This window comes from Leptonychotes weddellii, chromosome 5 (genome assembly GCF_054177405.1).
Source record: "Leptonychotes weddellii isolate Sample4059 chromosome 5, ASM5417740v2, whole genome shotgun sequence".
In the NCBI taxonomy this organism is placed as follows: Eukaryota; Metazoa; Chordata; class Mammalia; order Carnivora; family Phocidae; genus Leptonychotes; species Leptonychotes weddellii.
Window position 1 is genome coordinate 66,539,975 of NC_138373.1, and position 22,891 is coordinate 66,562,865.

Sequence of the window (22,891 nt, forward strand, 5' to 3'; positions counted from 1 at the left end):
ACATGAGATTGGCCTATATATTTTAATTATTTTCTGCTGTCTTTGTCTGGTTTTGATATCGATTATATTAGCCTCAGAAATGGTGATCCATTTTATCTTTTTCTATTTTCTGTAGCAGCTTGTTTAAAATAGGATTATCAGGGCGCCCGGGTGGCTCAGTCATTAAGCGTCTGCCTTTGGCTCAGGTCATGATCCCAGGACCCTGGGGTCGAGCCGCATTGGGCTCCCTGCTCTGTGGGAAGCCTGCTTCTCCCTCTCCCACTCCCCCTGCTTGTGTTCCCTCTCTCACTGTGTCTCTCAAATAAATAAATAAATAAAATTAAAAAAAAGAAAAAAAAATACTTGTCTCTTTAAAAAAAATAAATAAAATAGAATTGTCAGTTTCTTGAATGTTGGTGGAACACATAATTATCTGGACCTGGTAAATTTTGTGGGGGATGCTTTTAATTACTGATTCAGTTTCTTTAAGATTTAAATATATATTCAGATTTTGCTATATATGATAGTTTTTCTAGGGCATTTTTACCATTTTTCTCTAAATCTTCAAATACATTGGTATAACATTGTTCATAATATTATAAATCTCCATTGTTTCTATACTTAGATGTCCTTTTTCATTCCTTATATTGTTTTATTTATACTTTCTCCCTTTTTCCTTAATAAATTATGCCAGATATTTGTGTATGTAAATGTCAATTTTAATTATTTCTGTTCTTTAATATTTTCTTTATGTTTTCATTGCATTTACTCTGTTCTTTCTCCCACTTATTTGGATGCTTAACCTACTAATTTTTAGTCTTCCTGCTTTTGTAACAAACATTTAAGGCTATAAATTTTGCTCTAAATCTTGCTTTGGCTGTATCACATTAATTTTGACAGTATTTTCATAATCATTTAGCTCTAAATATTTTCCAATTTTTACATGAATTATTGGAAAGTATGTTTTAAAATATTCCAAATGGGGGTACCTGGGTGGCTCAGTGAAGTGTCTGCCTTCGGCTCAAGTCATGATCTGAGGGTCCTGGGATCAAGCCCCGTGTTGGGCTCCCTGCTCAGCAGGGAGTCTGCTTTTCTCCCTCTGCCTCTCCCCACCGTTTGTGCTCTCTCACGCTCTCTCAAATAAAATCTCTAACTCTAAAAACAAAACAAAAACTCCTAAATACCTGTTTAAAAAAATTATAAAATATTCCAAATGTATGGGGAGTGGTTGGTTATCTTTCTGTTACTGTGTTACTAATCTAATTGCTTTGAGGTCAAGGAATATAGTCTGTACACGGTAGGTTTTGTAATGTTGCACATGTATTTTTTTTTTTTTAAGATTTTATTTATTTATTTGACAGAGAGAGGGAACACAAGCAGGGAGAGTGGGAGAGGGAGAAGCATGCTTCCCACGGAGCAGGGAGCCCACTGCGGGGATCGATTCCAGGACCCTAGGATCATGACCAGAGCCGAAGGCAGACGCTCAGTGACTGAGCCACCCAGGAGCCCTTGCACATGTATTTGTAGACAATGTGTAGTAATCTAATTTGGGGGATACACAGTTCTATATTCAGCCATTATATCAAGCTTGTTAATGATGCAGTTAAAACTATATTTCTTTTTTTTTTTTTAAAGATTTTATTTATTTATTTCAGAGAGAATGAGAGAGAGCACATGAGAAGGGGGAGGGGCAGAGGGAGAAGCAGACTCCCTGCCGAGCAGGGAGCCCGATGCGGGACTGGATCCCGGGACTCCAGGATCATGACCTGAGCCGAAGGCAGCCGCTTAACCAACTGAGCCACCCAGGCGCCCAAAACTATATTTCTTTACCAGTGTTTCAACTATTTGATCTATCCATTACTAAGAGATGTGTTTATATCCCCCACTATAATAAAATATTTGCAGGGTGCCTGGGTGGCTCAGTCGTTGAGCATCTGCCTTCGGCTCAGGTCATGATCCCGGGGTCCTGGGATCGAGTCCTGCATTGGGCTCCCTGCTCGGTGTGAGGCCTTCTTCTCCCTCTCCTGCTCCCCTTGCTTATGTTCCCGCTTTCACTATCTCTGTCTGTCAAATAAATAAAATCTTAAAAAAAAAATATTTGCCAATGTCTCATAATTATCCATTTTTGCTTTATACGTTTGAGGCTATGTTATTTGGTACATACAAGTTCAGAATTACGTCTCTCTGGAACTTGGTCCTTTTGTACCAGCAAGTACTTATATAGCACTATGTTCCAAGGATTTTGTAAGTGCTTTCAATATATTATACATTAATTTTTCCCCCCTCATAACAACTCTGTGAAGTAAGTACTATTATTGTCCCCATTTTACAGATGAGAAAATTGATGACAGAGATTAAGTAATTTGCCAAAGGTCACCCAGATTCTAAGTGGTGGAATTAGGATTTGAATCTAGCTTTAGAGTGTGCCCATAATTACTGTGTTTTATTGTTTTTTTTTAATCATGATATGGTGAAATCCTTTACCCCTAATAATTGAGGGGCATACATTTTATTTTTAGTAATATAGCCAAAGCTTTTTTTTAGTTAATATTTGCCTGGTTTATTTACGTAAATGTACTAAAAGTACATTATATATATATTTCAGCCTTTTTTTTTTTAAAGACTTTATTTACTTGAGAGAGAACGAGTGGGGAGGAGGGGCAGAGGGAGAGGGAGAAGCAGAGTCCCTGCTGAGCAGGGAACCCAACATGGGGCTTGATCCCAGGACCTTGAGATCATGATCTGAGCCCAAGGCAGACACATAATCAACTGAGCCATCCAGGCACCCCTTCAGCCTTTTACTTTCAATCTTTGTCTTTATGTTTTAGGGCTATTTCTTATAAAAAGTGTATAGCTAGAAGTTAAAAAAAAATCTAATCTGATAATCTGTTATTTAATGGGACATTTATTGTGATTACAGATATATTTAGCTGTATTTTTTAAGGATTTATTTATTTTAGAGACAGCAAGCGAGCACGAGTGGGGGGAGGGGCAGTGGGAGAGAATCTCAAGCATACTTCCCACCAATTGCAGAGTTCGACCCCATGACCCAGAAATCATGACCTGAGCTGAAACCAAGGGTCGGACACCCAACCAACTGAGCCATCCAGATGCCTCTAGCTGTATTTTTTTAAAGATTTTTTTTTTTTTTTTTTTTATTTGAGAGAGAGAATGAGATAGAGAGAGCATGAGAGTGGGGAGGGTCAGGGGGAGAAGCAGACTCCCTGCTGAGCAGGGAGCCCGATGTGGGACTCGATCCTGGGACTCCAGGATCATGACCTGAGCCGAAGGCAGTTGCTTAACCAACTGAGCCACCCAGGCGCCCTAGCTGTATTTTTTTAAATCGTAGTTGCATTTTGACTTCTCTTATTTCTGATGAAAAGTCTGCTGTCAATCTAACTTGTTCCTTGTAAGTAAGTTGTTTTTACTGTCTGGTTTCTCTTAAGATCTTTTCCTTGTTTAGACATTTTGTAGTTTGACTTCAAAGCATCTAGGAGTATGTTTATTTTTATTCACCCTGTTTAGGACTCATTGCAATTTCTAAATCTCTAGATTGGAGAAGTTCTTTCACCAATTTTGGAAAATTTTCAGCTAAAATTTCTTTATTGTCTTTCTCCCATTGTTTCTGTTTTCTCCTTCTGGAACTTCTTTAGGCATATTTTGGAACTTCTTTAGGCATATTTTGGATCTTCCCAACTCATCCACCGTGTCTTTTGATCTCTCTTTTATATATTCCACTCTCTAGCTCTCTGTTCTGCATTCTAGAGAATCTCCTCAGATACATTATTAAAGTTACTAACTCTCTTCAGTTGTGTAATTTTCTGCTTAATTCATCTATTAAATTATTTTCAATGACTATATATTTGAAATCTGATATTCTAATTTTTAAAGAAATATTTTTTGTATTAAGTGATTTTTTTCTTGTATAATTAACTCCTTTAATTCCAAATTAAATTTTTAGTTATTTTCTTAGTGGTTGCTTTAGAGCTTATACCATCTTAGCTTATGAGAATCTACTTCAGATTTATACTAATTTAATTCCAGTGAGATACAGGAACTGTACTTTCTTTTTTTTAAGATTTTATTTATTTGACAGAGCGAGCACAAGCAGCAGGGAGGGAGAGAGGGAGAGGGAGAAACTGGCTCCCTGCTGAGCAGAGAGCTGGACATGGGGCTCGATCCCAGGACCCTGGTGAGCCGAAGGCAGACACTTAACCGACTGAGCCACCCAGGCACCCTAGAAACTATACTTCTGTGTCTTTTTATTCCCTTCCCTTTTTAGTCCTATTACTGATAAACATGCTCTATCTATATATGTTACAAACCCAACAATACTTTGTTATAATTATTACTTTATATAATTTTGTCTTTTATTGATTGAGAGCGAGCATGAGTGGGGAGAAGGGGGAGAGGGAGAGACTCTCAAGCAGGCTCCACACTCAGCATGTAACCTGACCCAGGGCTCAATCCCAGGACCTTGGGGTCGTGAGCTGAGCTGAAATCAAGAGTCTGATATTTAACCAGTTGAGTCACCCAGGCACCCCTAATTTTATGTCTTCTAAAGAAAGAGTAGTAGGGAGAGAAACTATATATTTATAAAGTTTGTCATTTCTGGTTCTCTTCATTTCTGAGAATTCAGGTTACCATCTATGTTTGATCCTTTAATACAGCTTTGCTCCCAACCACCTCCTTTGTGTTGTTGTTGTCAAATATATTGTATTTCTATGTGTTAAAGGCCCAACAATACAATTACAATTATATGCAGTTATGTGTGTGTGTGTTTTAAAGTAATCTCTATGCCCAACTTGGTGCTTGAACTCACAACCATGAGATCAAAAGTCACATGCTCTACCAGCTGAGCCAGCCAGGTGCCCCTGCAATTGGATTTTTAAAAAGACAATTTTAATAGTTTTAGGTTCTCAAAATTGAGAGAATAGTACAGAGATATTTCATATACTCTGTGTCCCCACAAATGCATAGCCTCCCCCCATTATCAACTTCACTTACTAGAGTGGCACATCTTTTTCATAAGGATAGGATGAACCTATATTGACACATCATAATCACCCAAAGTCCATGGTTTACCTTAAGGTTCATTCTTCGTGATACATATTCTGTAGGTTTGGACAAATGTATAATGACCTGTATCCATCATTATAATATCATGCAGAGTATTTTCACTGCCCTAAAAATCCCCCTTTGTTCACCTATTCCTCCCTTTCTCCTAATGCATGGCAAACACTGATCTTTTTATATTCTCCATAGTTCTGCCTTTCCAGAATGTCATATAGTTGGAATCATATAGTATTTGGGCTTTTGAGATTGGCTATTTTTTTTTTTAACTTAGTAATATTGCATTGGAGATTCCTCCATGTCTTTTTTTTTTTTTTTTTTAAGATTTTACTTATTTGAGAGAGAGAGGTAGAGCCTGCATACCTGAGCTGGGGGAGGGGCAAAGGGAGAGGGAGAGAAAGTCTTAAGCAGTCTCTGCACTGAGTGTCCAACCCCATGCAGGGCTCAATCTCTGAATCATGACCTGAGCCACCCAGTTGCCCCCTTCCATGTCTTTTCATGGCTTGATAGCTCATTTCTTTTTAGCACTGAATAATATTTCATTGTTTGTATAGTTTATTCACATATTGAAGGACATCTTGGTTCCACGTTTTGGTAATCAGGAATAAAACTGCTATAAATATCCATGTGCAGGTTTTTGTGTGGATATAAGTTTTAAACTCCTTGGATAAATACCAAGAAGTGCAATTGCTGGATCATATGGTAAGAGTATGTTTATTTTTATAGAAATGCCGAAGTGTGTTCCAAAGTGGCTGTATCATTTTGCATTTCTTGTATTTTTAATTTTTTAAAAGATATTATTTACTTATTAGAGAGAGAGAGACAGCGAGAGAGGGAACACAAGCAGGGGGAGTGGGAGAGGGAGAAGCAGGCTTCCTGCCCAGCAGGGAGCCCGATGTCGGGCTTGATCCCAGGACTACCTGAGCCGAAGGCAGATGCTTAAAACGCCTGAGCCACCCAGGCGCCCCCTCACTGTTGTTTTAATTTGCATTTCCCTGATATGTAATGTTTAGGATCTTTCCATGTGCTTATTTGCCCTCTGTTTATCTTCTTTAGTGAGATGTCTGTTAAGGTCTTTGGCCCATTTTTTAATTGGGTTGTCTCCTTATTGTTGAATTTTAAGAGTTCTGGGTATATTTTGGATAATATTCCTTTATCAAATATGTCTTTTGCAAATATTCTAGTCTGTGGTTTTTTTCATTCTCTCAACAGTGTCTTTTGCAGAGCAGAAATTTTTAATTTTAATGAAGTCTATCTTATCATTTCTTTCTTTCAGGGATCATGATTTTGGTGTTTGTATCTAAAAAGTCATTACCAAATCCAGGTCATCTAGAGTTTCTCCTATGTTATCTTCTAGGAGTTTTATGTGTTTTACATTTAGGTCTGTGATCCATTTTGAGTTAATTTTGTGAAGGGTGTAAGATTCTTTTTTTTCTTTTTTTTTTTGCATGTAGATGTTCACCAGTTGTTCCAGTACCATTTGATAAAAAGATATAATTTTTAAAGGAGTTGGAAGAAAGAAGAAATGTGCAATTGTATTATCTTTTATAATTACCTACATGAGAACCTTTACTGCAATTGCTTTATACATAATTTAGAAGAAAGGAGTAGAAGTACTCATTATTTTTTATAATTACCTACATAATTACCTTTACTGGCACTCTGTTTTTGTTGTGTGTGGATTTGAATTATTGTTTTCAGCCTGAAGAACGTCCTTCAGTATAACATTTTAAAAATAAGGTAGCCGTGCCAGCAATAGGTTTCTCAGATTTTGCTTGTCTAGAAATGTCTATTTCATCTTCATTTTTGAAAGATAGTTTTGCTGGATATAAGAATCTTGCTTGACTTTTTTTTTTTAAGATTTATTTATTTATTTGAGAGAGAGAGCATGTTAGTAAGGAGAGGGGCAGAGGGAGAGAGAAAGAATCCCAAGCAGACTCCCTGCTGAGTGTGGAGCCCAGTGCAGGGCTTGATCCCGTGAGATCAAGACCTGAGCCAAAACCAAGAGTCTGCTGCTTAATGGACTGGGCTACCCTGGCATCCCTTGTTTCACTTTTTTTTTCAGCACTTTGCATATGTCATCCCACTGCCACTGGCCTTTACTCACTTCCTTCCTTCTTTCCTTCCTCCCTCCCTCCCTCCCTCCTTCCTTCCTTCCGTCTTTCTCTTTCCCTTTCCCCTTTCCTTTCCTTTCCTCCCTCCCTCTCCCATTTCTTTCTTTCCCTCCTTCCTTCCTTCCACCTTTCTTCCTTCCTCCCTCCCTCCCTCTTTCCTTCCTTCCTTCTTTCCTTCCTTCCGTTTCCATGCCCAATGTGGGGCTTGAACTCAGGACCCTGAGATTAAGAGTTGCATGCTCCACTGATCAAGCCAGCCAGGCACCCCTGGCCTTTACTCTTTCTGATGAAAAGTTAACTGTTAATCTTATTGGGATTTCCTTGTATATGATGTTGTTCTTGCTGTTTTCAAGATTTCTTTCTTGTCTTTTGCTTTTAACATTTTGACTATGATTTGTCTGGATCTCTGCATTTATGCTACTTGGAGTTTGTTGAATTCTTGGATGTGTGGATTAATAGTTTTCATCAAATTTGGGAAGTTTTCAAGAAAATATTTCTTTGAATTTTTTTTTCTGCTTTTTTCTTTCTCTCTTTCAAGTACTCTCATTATGTGTATGTTGATATGATTAATGGTGTCCCATTATCTCTCTGAGGTTCTGTTCATTTTTTTCTTCATTCTTTTTTCTCCCTGTTCTTCAGAGTGTTTAATCTATATCAATGTATCTTTTAGTTTGCTGAATCTTTTTTCTGCCAGCTCAGATGTACTGTTGAGTCCCTCTAATGAATTTTTCATTTTAGTTATTGAACTTTTCAACTCTAAAGTTTCCATTTGGTATTATTATTATTGTTTCTGTCTCTTCATATTCTCTATTTGATGAGACATTGTCATCATACTTTCCTATAATTCTTTAAGTGTGGTTTCCTTTAGTTCTTTGAACATATTTATAGTAGCTGCTCTGAAGTATTTGTCTCCTAAATCCAGTGTCTGGGCCCCTCAATAACAGTTTCTGTTGTCTGGCTTTCTTTCCCTATGTATGAGTTACACTTTCCTCTTTTCTTTATATGTTTCATAATGTTTTAAAACTGGACATTTAAGATAATATCTTGTAACAATTCAGGAAACTGACCATGATCTCTCACCCCCACCTCAGGACTTTTTGTCATGGATATCATGGATGTCATGGATATCCATGGCTGGACAAATTCAGTGAAGTCTATTTTCCTTGTAGTGCGAAGCCTCTGATGTCTCTTCAATAGCCTTGGACATGCACCTAGTCTCCCTTCCCTCCTGGGATGGCTGCAGTTTTAGCTGGGTTCTCATTGACTGTTTTCCCCTGATCTCCCAGTTTTGTTTCTGGCTGGTCGACCTCTATTGGTATCACACCCATCTGTTAATCTTCACTAATTGATAGCTGATTATCCTGTTATTTTTGACAATGTCCTGGGGCATCAATTGCTCCACATCTGATCCAATAGAGTTGGACCCCTTTGCAGGGGTAGTTCTTGAGACCAGTTTTTGAGGCTTACTCTGTCCCCAGGTGGGTTCTTTTTAGCTCTTTCCCTAGTTCTCTCTGTTAAACTTTTAGCTAGTTTACTGTTTCACTTGTTCCATCATGGAACTATCAGCCTCCTCTAAATTACTCACCACCAAGAGCTCCGTTGTCTTCAACAGTGCCTTTAGACTTGAACTTCCCCACACTCTGTTCCAAATAAAGTCAGTCTCCTTAGGTTGAGCTACAGAGTTCTTTGTTTCTACATCTAAGGCAGCGCTGTTGTGCCACGGCTTGGCAACATACTTCTCTTGGAGTGAATCACCTTTTCTACGAATTGGAAGGGGATGAGAGAAGGCGGTAGGTAGTAGGCCCTTGTTTTCTCCGCTTACCTCTCCTTGCCTGGGACCGCTAGGCTACCAGTGAGCTGGGACAGGGTGATTTGGCCCAGTATTTTTGGCCTGCCACACCTAGGTTAGAACTTTTACTCTGCAAGAAGGGACTAGGTGGAAGTAGGGAACCTCAGACCTCTCAGCTGTGCTTTTTTGGCACAGAATTTCTACACAGGAAGCGGGGGTGGGGGGTGGGATTAGAAATCCCTTCCTAGGGAGAAACTATTATCCTAGACTGGGAGATAGGGAGCCCCTTCTTCTTGTCTGTACTCAACCGAAGTAGAGTTTCTATCACACTCAGTGGGGGGAGGGAAGGGAGCAGGTTGTGGCTTAAATGCCACAGACTCTTGTTATTCTTAAAGAGATTTAGTATGCTTTCTTGAATAAATATTTTTCCATTTGCTGGGTGCCCTAAGACGATTTTCAGAAATTTTAAATGGTTGTTTTTTTATAGCTTCCACCAGTTTTGGTTGTTTCACTGGAGAGAAAATTCACAGAGATCCACACACTGCCATTCTTGGATGTACTTCTCCCTGCCTTATTCTTTTCTTTTTCTATACTATTCTTTTTTTTATAGCATTGTATTCTTTTTTATGTTTTTAATCGTAGTAAACCTATTGGTGGTATAGCCTTCATCATTTGAAGTTCTTGGTGGTGGGGTGGGGAGGGTCTAATCTTGCTGTATGTTTAATCTGCTGGCTTTCATTCATGATGGGTTACTTCCTTATGTGTTTTGTAATTTGGGATTGTGAGCTCACTTTTACTGGTGTTTTATCTATGGGACTTCTTTAAGGCCTGGTTTGAAGGTGTGTCTCTTCAGAACTGTTTTATATTTGCTTTTGAGAGGCATCCATGGTTATTATCAGCCTACAACCAATATTTATGTTAATTTTTCAGCATGAGATCATTCAAATTTCAAATCTATACGTGGTATAAACCCATGGTAATGAATTTCCAGGAAAGGTTTTTATTTCACTTCCAGCCTAGGCCAATGCTCATTCGTCTCCATGTAGTCTCCCTGTTTGGGTGGTAGATTTGTTTTTCTAGTCCATCCTTTCATTGAGGGTTCTGGTTTTATGTAGGAAGGTCAGCTCTGCCTTCTTGCCTCATTTGGGTTGAATGCCAGGTTTCCTGTCTCTGTTTGGCTATTAAATCCAAGTTCCCATCTGCGTGGTCCAGTAGAACTTGCCACAGTAATAGAGTTTTATATCTGCTGTCCATATGGTAGCCACTAGTCACATGGGGCTTTTGAGCAGTTGAAATGTTGCTAGAGAGATGGAGGAATTGAATTTTAAGTTTCAATTCATTTCAATTAATGTTAGGTAAATTTAAATTTGATTGCTATTTATGGCTTGTCCTTACCATCTTAGACAACATTCCCTATTGAGACAGCCTACATATGTGAAGGCACTCACAGCATCATTCACTTCACTTACCATTCTGGCTTCCAGTTCGCTCTTTCTTTATGGCCCCAAGAATTTATCTTACTCTTTTAACTGGGCATTTAAAAGGACATTCAATTTCATCTTGTGTTTTTTTTTTTTTTTTAAAGATTTTATTTATTTATTTGAGAGAGAGAGAAAGAGCACAAGAGAGGGGAGTGGGAGAGGGAGAAGCAGACTCCCTGCCGAGCAGGGAGCCCAATGCGGGACTCGATCCCGGGACTCCAGGATCATGACCTGAGCCGAAGGCAGTCGCTTAACCAACTGAGCCACCCAGGCGCCCTATCTTGTGTTTTTTTGTGAGCTGGAGAGGTTTTATATTATTTAGTTCACAGTATTGCCAGAAGTGGAACATAGTCTCTGCTTTCATTTTCTCTTCCCTCCATTCCATCATCTTTACTGCAAAGCAACTTTTCCAAAATGCAGATCTGTTCTTGTTACATTTCTGCTTTCAAGAGTTCCCTATTCTCTCAGAATGCAGCCCAAGTTCAGTGTGGCATATGAGGTCCTATGTAACCTAACTCCTGCCTCTTCCCTCAGCCTTACCTTTTATTGCATCTTCTTGCATTTCATATGCAAGCAATGTCAAATACTTGTAATTCCTTAAACGTGTCCTGCTATTTCATACCATAGGTACTTTGTTCATCTTGCTCCTTCTACCTGGAATGCTCTCCCAACTCAACCCGCCCCCCCCATCTGCTAATCACCATCTGCCCACCTTTTACAACAGCTCGCACATCCCCTCCTCTCTGAAGGCTTTACTGACTCCTGTTTTCACCTCTTCTGCACCCTGTTTGGCATTCAGTCACTTCACTGTGTCTCCTTCCCAGGGTGAACACCTAGGAAAAGACTTGCTTTGTTTTAGTCTCTGGAACCCCAACACCTAGCCTGGGGACTGACACATGGAGGTGCTGATGCTGGGACTTCTTTATCCAAGAGGGTAGTGGCATCTCTGTGAGACATCCATGGGGCAGCTCAAGGCACAGCTTTGCTCCAGGTACTAGAGGATGAGTTGGGGCAGGGATAGTGTCTATCTTCAGAGAGCTCTAAAAGTCATTTTGAGGCTTCAAGTTCCTAATAAGCCCAAGCTTCACAGACTCATCCTACTTCAGTCCCAGTTCCCTGCCAGCTTCCCTTTCATTTTCTTTTTTTTTTTTTTAAGATTTTATTTATTTATTTGACAGAGAGAGACACAGCGAGAGAGGGAACACAAGCAGGGGGAGTGGGAGAGGGAGAAGCAGGCCTCCCGCGGAGCAGGGAGCCCGATGTGGGGCTTGATCCCAGGACCCCGGGATCATGACCCGAGCTGAAGGCAGACGCCTAACGACTGAGCCACCCAGGCGCCCCCCCTTTCATTTTCTCAGCGTCAGTATGGTGACTGTGTAGTTGAGAACCAGAGGGCCCTGCTTGTGTCTTCACCGAGCACCTGTGGGGCTCCACACGCCCCTCTGACGGTTCTCTTTGGACCTGTTCTTTATTCTTGCTGTGAAGGTGACAGAGGGCAGTGATAGTGAGCAGAGAATGGATCGGGAAAGAGTGGGGCCTTGGTTCAGTATGTGGAAGGGTTGGCCTTGCCTCACTGAGCTTTCCTATGCTGCTGAGCTGGCTGGGGGTAACATTCCCTTACTCCTAGTCCATCCACTGCTGCTCCAGGAAGGCAGTGAGCCCTTAGCCTTTCTGTTCCAGGAGGACAAGAATATTAGGTCTCCAAATGAACCTTACCCAGTGCCCAGTGTTTAGCAGGTTCTTAGGGAAATATTTTTTGGATTGAAATCTGCTTAGTTTGTCCCTGTCCCCCAGGATGCCCTGAGAGAAGTCTGGATCTAACCTTAACTAGCTGTGTGACTTGGAGTAAGTTGCTTAACCTCTCTGTGTCTCAGTTTCCAGGTATTGTGTGTAAGATATCTAGCTAGACCTTCAGTGCTTATGAGGTGCTTGGTGACTGTGTCTTCCCTTTTCTACATCCTTGTGGGATATTTGCTCTCACTTTATATATGAGAAAGTCTATTGTTTTCCTTCTTCTTGTCATGTCTTTGTCAAGCCCTTTCCAGCCTGAAGCAAAGGCTGTGTGTGTGTGTGAAGATTAGGAAAAACCCAGTGCAAAGAGGAGATCCCTCCAATACCCAGGCCACCAACTTATTCTTTTGTGTACTCTGATTTCTCATCCTTATTATATGTGGTCTTTTATTCAGGGCCTCAGATCTGAAAAAATTGGGGTAAAAGATCTCATACAGAAAGTTAATCTAACTGATGGACAGTACATTTCCCAGAAATACAAAAGATAACTTCAAAGGGCTGTTACAGTTCAAGTTACGGGGGAGGATCCCTGTCCTGGAGGCACGTGTGGGAGGAGGGGCTGGGCCTGCCAGGTGAGAGCAGGGAGTGGTGAGTGGGTCAGGGGAGCCGGCAGGTGTGGGGCGTGGAGACAGAGGTGTCAGTGTTCTTGCAGGAGCCCAGTTCCTTGCCTTCATCCGCTGCTTTTGCTCCTTCAACTGCTTCATTGATTTGAGCAGAAGTCTTGGGTCAGCTTTCAGGTTAGTTGTTGGCTGATGTTTTCCCTGGGGGAGAGCTGGGAGCCTGGCTATAATCACTCCCATTAGGAGTTGGCAGCTCCCCAATCTGCTTTTTAACCTGGACTGTCTCAGCCCTGACATCTGCCGGACCTGCTGTGACACTCACACATGAGGGCGGGCTGCACCCGCTCTTTATTCCCCACCTTGCCCCATGTGGCTTGGCACGCGCTGCCAGAGCCAAATCTCACATTGTGAAGTCTGTGGAGACCAGCTCCAAGAACCACTGTCCTAATGAGAGCAGCTTTGCTCCCTGGCACTTACTGAAGTGCAAAGCTGTGGGGGACAGAACTCTGAATGTGGCCTCAGGAAGGAATCCAGCCCAGAAAACATCATTAGTGACTTGTGCCGTGAGAAAATGTTCCCCGGGAGGTTAAGACAAGAGCTAAGTGGAATTATGATAACACCAGCTGCCTTTAGCTGAGTACATACTCTGTGCCAGGCACTAGGCTAAACCCTTGGAACTCATGACCTCTCTTAATAACAGCCTGTTAAGGTAGATATTGGTCCCTTTTTACAGTTGGATAATGTGAGGCTAGAGAGGGGAAATAACCAGTTCCAAATCACACAAGCTAAGTGGCAGAGCTGAGACCACCGACCCCAGAGCATTTTCACCATCTAATATCTCTGTCTGGCATGACTGGACATCGAACTTTTTAAAGGTTATATGTGCTAGAGGCAGGTGGAAATAGTGCAGGTTAGTGGTTCTAAATCCCATATCTACCATGGATTAGTTGTAGAGATGGACCTCCAAGAGACTGGAAAAAGCAGATTTGGCCCAAACTGACCCTTATTCACAAGGCAGATTTAGGGGCAAGGGCTGGGCAAGCAGCCACCTTGGTGCTCCCTCGTCCTCCTCCCTGGCACTGCGTGGTGTGAGCCCCAACAGCACAAGTTTTAACAGCAATGAAATCAAAGCAGGGAACTTGCAGCCTTAAGTATGTGGAGGAGGAGGAAGGGGCAGACAAGCTTCCTGCCTTGCTTTGATGTGGCTGGGATGTTCGCATTATACATGAGCCTCAGATTTTTTTTAGCCCCAAATGCTCTAGTCATTGTTTTCTCCCCTAAACCTCTAATGCCATAACTCTTACCTGCTGCCTTCCTGAGTTGCTGATGGGTATCCAGCCCCAGTCATGGAATAAATCCCAGGGAGTGGGTCAGAATGAGCTCTGAGCCTGCAGGGCCTGTCCAGAGTGGCAGGTTGTAATGTTCACCAGCACTCAATTTGAGCCTTTGTTTTTATCAAGGTACCCGTAGCTCTAAAGGTCCCTTTATTTTCCTCTCTGCTAGATACATCTTTATTATTTCTAATTCCCACTTTAAAGACCTCTGAGAATACCAAAAGCCCCACTTGGCTGGGGCCACATGAATAATTCTTTAACCTCCGTTCTCTCCCCAAGCAGTTACATTCAAAGAACTGCTCCATTCACTGGAAAGTGGGACATCCCTGAGGGTCTATCACTGAACCCAGTGCAGGGCACAGCAATATGTAGAAATTCATGTCTGGGCTGCTGTTCCTGGTCCTTTTAATCCGCATGGCCTGATTCCTCCGTTATTTTTCAAGTGCCTGAAGGAGAGGCAGGCTGCCCCAGGTAAAAGGGCGCTGGACTGGGGGTAGAGGCCAAAGCTGCCCCTGCTGCCTGCAAAAGAAGTTGTGCTGACCAGGAGCAGAGGCCGGAACCTGTCGTCTGTGCCTGGTGCTCAGAGGCATGATCTACACGGAGACCAAGGCCATCGGGTTACTAACGCTTCAGCAGTTCCGGCTGGTGGGATCGCTGAACGACTTCCCTAGGAATCCTCTGCTCGGTTTAGGTCCTCCCAGCGCCAACCGCGCCCACTCCCGCTTCCCCGTTTCTCCTCCTCCCCTCTCATCGTCTAGGCCCCCCCACAGAGCTCCCCACCCCAACTCTCGCGCCTCAGCAACCCCTCCCCCCTTTTGTTCCTGCGGATCCAGCGAGCCAGGCTTTCTCCTTCTCTGGTCTCTCCTCCTCCTCTCCCCCTTGAATCCAGTCCTGGTTTCCCCACCGCCAGCCTCCCTTTCCTCTCTGACTAGGCTAGCTCCCCGCCCCCGCCTCGCCCGTCGTCACCGCGGTGGGTTCAGCTCCTCGCCTACCCTACTTCCCGGGCACCCGGGGCTTGGCTCGCCCAGTCCGGTGGCTCCAGTCCGGATCTCGCTGCTGCCCGACCCGGGTACGAGTCCCAGCCGCTGGGGAGGAGGCGGCGGCTGGCCCCGGCTCCCCTCGGCCGCCTTGCCAGCCCGGGGTTGGCGGGGAGGGAGCAGCTGGGCAGCCCCCCGGAGCTCCTCGGAGGACAATGCACCCAGCGCTCGGCAACCCCCGCTCGGTCTCGTCCTCGTCCGGCTCCTTCCCACCGCCCCCCGCCGCTGCCCGGCTGCAGCCCCTCTTCCTCCGGGGGGGTTCCTCCCGCGGCCGGAGAGGCTCGGGCGACAGCAGCACCAGCACCAGCACCAGCCGGGGGGGAGGCGGCGGCAGACGCGGCGGGGGCGGCGGCGGCTCCCCCAGCAGCAGCACCGGCGCCGAGAGAGAGGACGACGACGAGAGCATCACCATCAGCAAGCCGCTAGTGCCAGCCGCCGCCGCCGGCCTCCCGGGACCCCCGGCTCAGGGGGGCGCCCCAGCCGCCGACCCCGCGCCCGCCGCCTTCTCCTCCTCGGCCGCCACCTCCTCTTCCACCTCCACGCCCACCTCCTCCTGCAGCATGACAGCCGCGGACTTCGGCGTGGGTGCCGCGGCTGGGGCCGTCGGGGGCCCCGGGGGCCGCTCGGCCGGGGGCGCGGGCGGGACCGGGACCGGCAGCGGCACCTCCTGCTGTTCGTGTTGCTGCTGCTGCGGCCGTCCGGCCCGCTCGGGCCGCAGGGGTCGGCGCCGAGGCTGCGCCCCCAGCCCGGGGTGCCGCTGGGGCTACCAGGCGCTGTCCGTGGTGCTGCTGCTGGCACAGGGCGGTCTGCTGGACCTGTACCTCATCGCCGTCACCGACCTGTACTGGTGCTCCTGGATCGCCACCGACCTGGTGGTGGTGGTGGGCTGGGCCATTTTCTTCGCCAAGAACAGCCGGGGCCGTCGGGGCGGCGCGGCGAGCGGCGCGCACAACCACCACCAGCACCACCACCACGCCGCGCCGCCTCTGCACCTGCCCGCCGCATCGGCCGCCTCCGCCGGGGCTGCGGCGGGGGCCAAGGCACGCGGCGGCCGCGGGGGCGCAGGTGGCCCGGGGGGCGGCCCGGGCGCTGCCGGGGCAGCGGGCGAGTTCGCCTTCGCCTATCTGGCCTGGCTCATCTACTCCATCGCCTTCACGCCCAAGGTGGTGCTTATCCTGGGCACGTCCATCCTGGACCTCATCGAGCTGCGCGCGCCCTTCGGCACCACGGGCTTCCGCCTCACCATGGCGCTGTCCGTGCCCCTGCTCTACAGCCTGGTGCGGGCCATCAGCGAGGCGGGCGCCCCCCCTGGCTCGGCGGGACCCCTGCTCCTGCAGCCCCAGCAGCACCGAGCCGCGGGCTGCTTCCTGGGCACGTGTCTGGACCTGCTCGACAGCTTCACCTTGGTGGAGCTGATGCTGGAAGGCCGCGTGCCGCTACCCGCGCACCTGCGCTACCTGCTCATCGCCGTCTACTTCCTCACCCTCGCCTCGCCGGTGCTCTGGCTCTATGAACTCAACGCCGCAGCGGCAGCTTCGTCCTGGGGCCAGGCTTCAGGGCCGGGCAGCTGTAGCCGCCTTCTGCGCCTGCTGGGCGGCTGCCTGGTGGACGTGCCCTTGCTGGCGCTGCGCTGCCTCCTGGTGGTGAGCTATCAGCAGCCGCTCTCCATCTTCATGCTCAAGAACCTCTTCTTCCTCGGCTGCCGCGGCCTGGAAGCCCTAGAGGGCTGTTGGGACCGGGGGAGTCGGGCCTCCCCCAGTCGGGGGAGAGGGGGCTACGGCCCTCCGCCCTCTGCCCCGCCACCGCCACCACCACCACCACCACCTCAGGGAGGCTCCCAGCTGGGCCACTGCATCTCGGAGAACGAGGGGGGTGCCCATGGCTATGTCAATACCCTGGCCGTGGCGTCCCAGAATTGAGGAGGGATAAGGGAGAGGGGCTTGCTTTGGGGTTGAGAGACCCCAGCCCCTTGTCCTTTGACCGTCTCTCACCCAGATTTCATCAGGCTGTATTTGGAAGACGGAACTGTTAATAGGGCTAAGGGCCAGTGTGTCCTTCTGCACCCCTTGGGTCAAGACTGCTTGGAGGGAGACCAGCAACTAATGGTGAAGGAGGAAGGTCCACTTACTACTACTATAGTCTGCCTTCTCCATGCCCTACCCTAACCTAGCCTCCAGGGGCTGGATACCTCTGCTGCTTGCTTTTCCCACCACCATCCTAATTCCTGTCCATTTTGGGGGAGAATGGTGAAAAGGGGGCTGCCCAGACAGGGGTGCTGGGCCTTAAGCCATCCCCCTCGCTTGGAAGTGCCAGCTTCTTATAGGCTGTGGTTAGTGGTCATTGTCCCACACCTTGAAACTGATCCAGAATCCACTGTTCCCCTGATGTGTCTATTGGATTTTTTTCCAGATGGTAGATGCAAAGACTGTGTTTGTGTGTGTGTGTAGTATAGTTTTCTTGTGTCTGCACTGTGGCCCCTTGCAATCAGTAGGAGATCTGGGGAGGCCCTGTCCTTCCCACCACACATACAACCACCCTCATTCCTACCTGAATTTGTGGCCATGAATTAATTCCCAGAAAGAGCTGGGCTCCTGGGAGCTGCCCAGTTGCTCTCCTCCAAGGGAGACGCTCACCCAGGATCTTCCTCAATTCTACTCCTCTCTTCTCAGCTTGGGGGAGGAGAGGGTCCATACTCTAAGGACCAAACCACACCCTTTCTTGGGTGAGTGAGCATTTCTACCTCCGTGCTTTCAACTTTTGTTGCATCATACACTGATGCTGCTTGCAAAAAATAAAGGCAAAATACTCAGAAGTTGCATTCAACATGGCCACTGGATCCGGCTGGGGTTTGGTGCCTGTCTTATTACAGGGTCTGTGGAGTATCAGCCATTGGCTTGCCCTCCCGCTCTCCCTCCCACTGCACCCAGAACTCTTACCCTTTCCGAGGTTTGTTGCTGACTGGGTCAGATCTTGGCTCAGCTTTGGTGGGGTTCCTGGATAGATGTGAAGTTGGGGCTCCCATTGGCTCCAGGAAATCCAATTCCCCATCTGTCCTTCCTCTAGGAAGCCTGGTGTGGATCAGAAAGGGTGGTGATGACCTTTGTCCTCTGCTCTGGTTAAGAGAATTTCTAAGGAGAAGGCAGGCTGCATGGAGAGGCTGGGTAGATCCTCCCCCTGCCCTGCCTTCCTCCCTGGCATTCTTTTGAGATTAATAACCAGGGACACCCAGGGGTTGCCCACCTATAGTCTGGATGTGGGACATCACTCTTGGAATCTTTGAGGGTAAGTTTTTAGGGGAGGTAAGAATGCAGGAGGACAGTTGGCAGCAAGGCCAGGAAATACTCACTTCCCTCCACCCCAGAATAGGATGGGGTGGGGGCAGAACTGTGAGAATTTCTGTTGCCCTTCCCCGCTTCGTATGCTTTGTGTGGTGTAACGAACCCCGGACAAAGGACCAGAAGGTCATGGATTGTAGTTTTGACTGTCACTCACGAGCTTTGATGGCACTCACTTTTGCTTTCTGGGCCTCAGTTTTTTACTTGAGACCCTTCTCTCCCAACTTCTTGGGGGTTTGTTGATAGAAGACTTCCATGTAGATAGAGACACAGAGGGGCTGATGTCTTGACCAGAGTCCTTCTGAAACTCCCCTACTGTCACAGTGGGGAACGATGGAGGAAACATGTTTATACTCAATGTATCATCTGTGCTCCCAGCCCCTCACCCTCCTAGGTCCAATATTAGCGGGTTGGATTTTGCAACTAGTCTTTTTTCTGTCTCAGCACTCCCCCCGCCCCCATATCCTTTCCCTTTGAATTCGGTGTGCTCAAAGTCCTGGGCCCAGACCGCTCCCCAGGTCTCCATCACTCTCCAGCTTCGCTCTGTTTCTCTGCTACCTAATCTCAGTGGCTGTGAATGGACTTGTGTCTGAGCCATGGCCAGCCCCTGACTGGCCCCTGCCCCACCCCCTTTCTCCTGTTTGGATGGTGGTCTCCCCTGCTGAGTGACTGACTATAAAATCTGAGTGCTGTTGAGTTTTCTGGTGGGAGGCTGTGATAGGTTCCAATGAGCTACCACGTCCCTAGGTACGTTGAGAGACTGTCGGCACCTGGGCCAGCCCTGGCAGAGGCTGGGCCTGCTCAGGCTCTGTCTGCGGGCCCCCCACTCACCCCTGGACGTTCTCTTTCAAACATCTGGTGCAAGCACTTTGCGCTCAGGGGCCAATCCCTTCTGGTGTTTTTTTCTTGAGTGTTTTACTCTTTCTTTGCCCCACTCAAAATGAGACATGACCCCTAAAGTTTCATTTTTCTTGCTTTCTAGGGGCATCTGTAGTGGGGGGTTCAAACTGGAGATGTTTCCCCATGGGGGGTCTCATAAACAGGAGGTGCACGGTTTCCTGAGGCTCATGCCAGCCTGAGGCTCATGATTCACAGGAAAGTAGCCCCGGTTCAGAATTCAGACTGCTGGCCTCTAACGTGTGTGCCAGTAAGGCATGCCCTTGATCTGAGCCTCTGACTCTCTGGGTTGTAAAAGGGGGTTGGATCGGCCCCCCTCTAAATGCTGTTCTGAGTCCATGTGTTTTCGGGGAAGAGAGCTGGCTGGAAGTTAGAGCCTGGGAGAAGGGAAGTGGCACCTCACTAGCATTGAGCACGTTTCCCCTGCCCCTTTTTCTTTTTAAAAATAAAATCAGCCTCTGTTCTGAAAATAAAAAACTTGAGACTTGTGACAAGCTTCCTGTGTGGTTTGTTTTAAGATCTTTCCTGTCCTGGTTTCCTTACTAAATTCTTAAGTGTCACTGTGACATTTGTCATCATTTTATAGGCTTGTGTTAACATTGTGGATACACTTGGCCATTTCCTTCTAGGTGGTTGGCACTATGCAGGGAGGCGGGGTGGCTTTGGCCTTGATCTGGGGGGTGTCTAGGCAGGCCTCCCATAGGCAGAGCTAACAGGTGGGCTCTTGGCCTGAGAGACATTTCCCCAGACACTTGGGGCTTTCACTCCCATTTCCTTCTAAGAATAACTTCCCAAAGGAAAGACTGAGGAATTTGTATTCAAATACTTTGCCCTCCTCTCTGACTTATGCCCCAGCCAGAGGCATGAATTACGTATGAATGAGAACGCCTTTTTTAAAACAACAACAACAACAACACAACACAAAGGGGACTGTGAAGTCTGACAGAACATTGAGTCTGCACAAAAATAATTGTTTTTGTTGTAGCACAGACACAGCCGGTACCATTCAAACCACTCTGTGCTGTTGCCCTGTGGCGCTTGTGGCCATTGCAAAGGCCACACGGCGGGCGGACCCAGATGGCAAAAGAGGCAAACTCAGAGCGTGGGAATGCCGGTCCTGGGCTTGCTCTGCCTCCTACCAGCGGCGGCCGTGGGCACTGACCTCCCCTCCTGGGGTGTCTTCCTCACTTATCACCCAGGAGCACTATTACCTCACAAGGCTATGGTAATAATTAAGTGAGGTGGCATATGCAAAAACGGTCCTTTTCCTCAAGACATTGATAATCACAACGGGGGACAACATTCACATGTAAAACAATGACAGAGAAACATAAGACCATGTCTTCCTTTCTTCCTAAATCGAGATATAAAATAAGATGATGAGTTTGACTAAGCATGTTATATTGACACGTTTCTGACAGGTAAGCAAGCTAGCTCCCACCGCTGTGGTCGGCGGGACCATACAACGAAAGCCCTCTGTGAAAGATAAAGAAATGGCATGTGAGCGGACGGTGTATTCAGAGTGGGCCACGCTGAGGCCTTGCCGAGGGCTTGAGTCTGACCCTGCAGTCCTGGCCCTCCGGAGGAGCCCGGAGACACATCCTGTGCTTGCCTGTGGCAGGCCCTTGATGCACAGCAGCTCATTTCCTCCTCACAGTCATCTGCAAGGGGGCTTTAGCTCCATTTTCCTGAGGTCCAGAAAGATAGAGTAGCTTGCTGAATACCACACTAGAGTCAGGAAGGGAATCTAGATTTGAACCCAGGTCTGTCTCCAAACTCTGCACGACCACAGGCAGCCTTCAGACCGAGCTGTTAATAGAGTTCCACTTCTCCTTATTAAAGCTGAATGGTCTGGCTAAAAAGCAGGGGCTGGTTTTCCTATTCTGTGTGAGTCCCAAGGAAGCGGCAGTGAGCAAAAGTCAGGGGCCAGCGAATCGTGCGTCATTCTTTTCTGCTCTCTCTCCTCTCAGGTCACTGTTGTATCTTCTTCCTCTCTGATCAGAAGGGAAGGATCCAGCAAACTAACAGCCTAGGGAACTCCTCCTCCTAGGAAGGGAATCCAGGAACTGGGGTCTGGGAAGGCATGTTGGACAAGACCTCTTGTTATCCTTGAAATCATGAGAGAGGGGACTCCATTTTCCTCTAACGGACAAAGGCTGGTTCTCCAGGGCACTTCACCTGCCTCAACCAACCCAAACGGACAGGATGCGAATGTGCACCCAGCGCCAAGATCTGGGAGAGGCGGCAGGGCATGGAGGGCTGGGGTGAGGCCAAAAGCAAGAAGATGGACCGTGAAGCCATTTAGGAGTGATGTGGGAGGCTGTGAGTGGGCACCCCAACTTCACAGCCTGTACCCATGGGCTGGGGGCTGTTGCTTTATTTTATATTCTCCCATAATATAGACTATTGGATTGTATATTGCTTTTGTAATCTGAAAAAACAAACACTAGAATAAGAAAGCCCGAACAGCAGGAAGAAGGCTAAACTGCCCCACATTCCTCAACTGCTCTGACCGAGAACCCGGTCAGAGTGCTCCTTACTGAGAGGCAATGAGACCCAAGGGAGCCTCTGGACTCCTCCCAAGGGCAGCAGTGTGTATGGGTGGCAACACCTGGACGGAACAAGGGCCACCGTGTGCTGAGTGCTCCCGTCTGTGGGACACCACTCAAGCACCTCACATGGATGTTCCATCCACTCCTCATGAGACCTCTATGAGGGAGAAGCCTCTGCTGCACCTCCAGCAACCTGAGACCTCAGGAAGATCCCCTGATCAATCACAGGGCTGGCAAGCAGCAGAGCCAGGGCCCCAGCCTTGGGTTAACTGTTGCCAGCCTCTTTTTAAAGAACCTCTCTCTGGGTGCCTGGGTGGCTCAATTGGTTAAGCGTCTGTCTTCGGCTCAGGTCATGATCCCGGGGTCCTGGGATTGAGTCCCGCATCGGGCTCCTTGTTTGGTGGGGAGCCTGTTTCTCCCTCTGCCTGCAGTTCCCCCTGCTTGTGCTTGCTCTCTCAAATGAATAAATACAATCCTAAAATTAAAAAAATAAAGAAACTCTCTCTCCAGCCCCTGACCAGAGACCCAAGGCCAGGGCTGGAATACCAGCTCAAGCATACTTGGGCCCTTACTTTATTGCATAGCCTGGAGCAGCCGCGGTCTCGTGGCCCTGAACTGGCAGGTCTTTTCTGGAAGCGTTGGAGCAGAAGTGGGCCTGGCACTGCCCTTATTTATTTGGGAAGGGAGGACATCAACTGCAGAGTCTAAAGGCCATCGGATTAAAACTTCCCATTGCATTTTAAGTACATCTTCCACTCCTTTATGTCTTATTTAATCTTCAAAGACAAGCAGAGATGAAGTAAAATCCATCATACCCTGGCATTTGGAGATTCCAACTCAAAGTGCTGGATGTTCAAGTGACTGACCAACCCCCTCAGAGCCTGAACACCTCTGAGGCCCTTCCTAAGCAGAAAAGAGAAACTGGGGTAGAAGTGAAGTTGGAAAGCAT

The 22,891-nt window shown here is 47.0% G+C and overlaps 1 protein-coding gene and 1 long non-coding RNA gene across 2 annotated transcripts; both read left to right on the plus strand.

Annotated features, from left to right (window-relative positions):
• The first annotated feature begins 2,587 nt into the window (after positions 1-2,587).
• LOC145721701 (uncharacterized) lies at positions 2,588-19,884 on the plus strand. The gene is made up of 2 exons (XR_014145546.1): positions 2,588-3,309; positions 19,405-19,884. It is a non-coding gene; the product is annotated as an uncharacterized LOC145721701 (long non-coding RNA).
• TMEM121B (transmembrane protein 121B) lies at positions 15,168-19,884 on the plus strand. Its single transcript, XM_081820934.1, has one exon. The coding sequence runs from the start codon at positions 15,314-15,316 to the stop codon at positions 17,075-17,077; it is 1,764 nt and encodes a 587-aa protein (XP_081677060.1). The 5' UTR covers positions 15,168-15,313; the 3' UTR covers positions 17,078-19,884.
• Positions 19,885-22,891: the final 3,007 nt, after the last annotated feature.

Coding starts and splice junctions, on each gene's coding strand:
- TMEM121B (XM_081820934.1), top strand. CDS start 15,314: ATGCACCCAGCGCTCGGCAACCCCCGCTCGGTCTCGTCCTCGTCCGGC.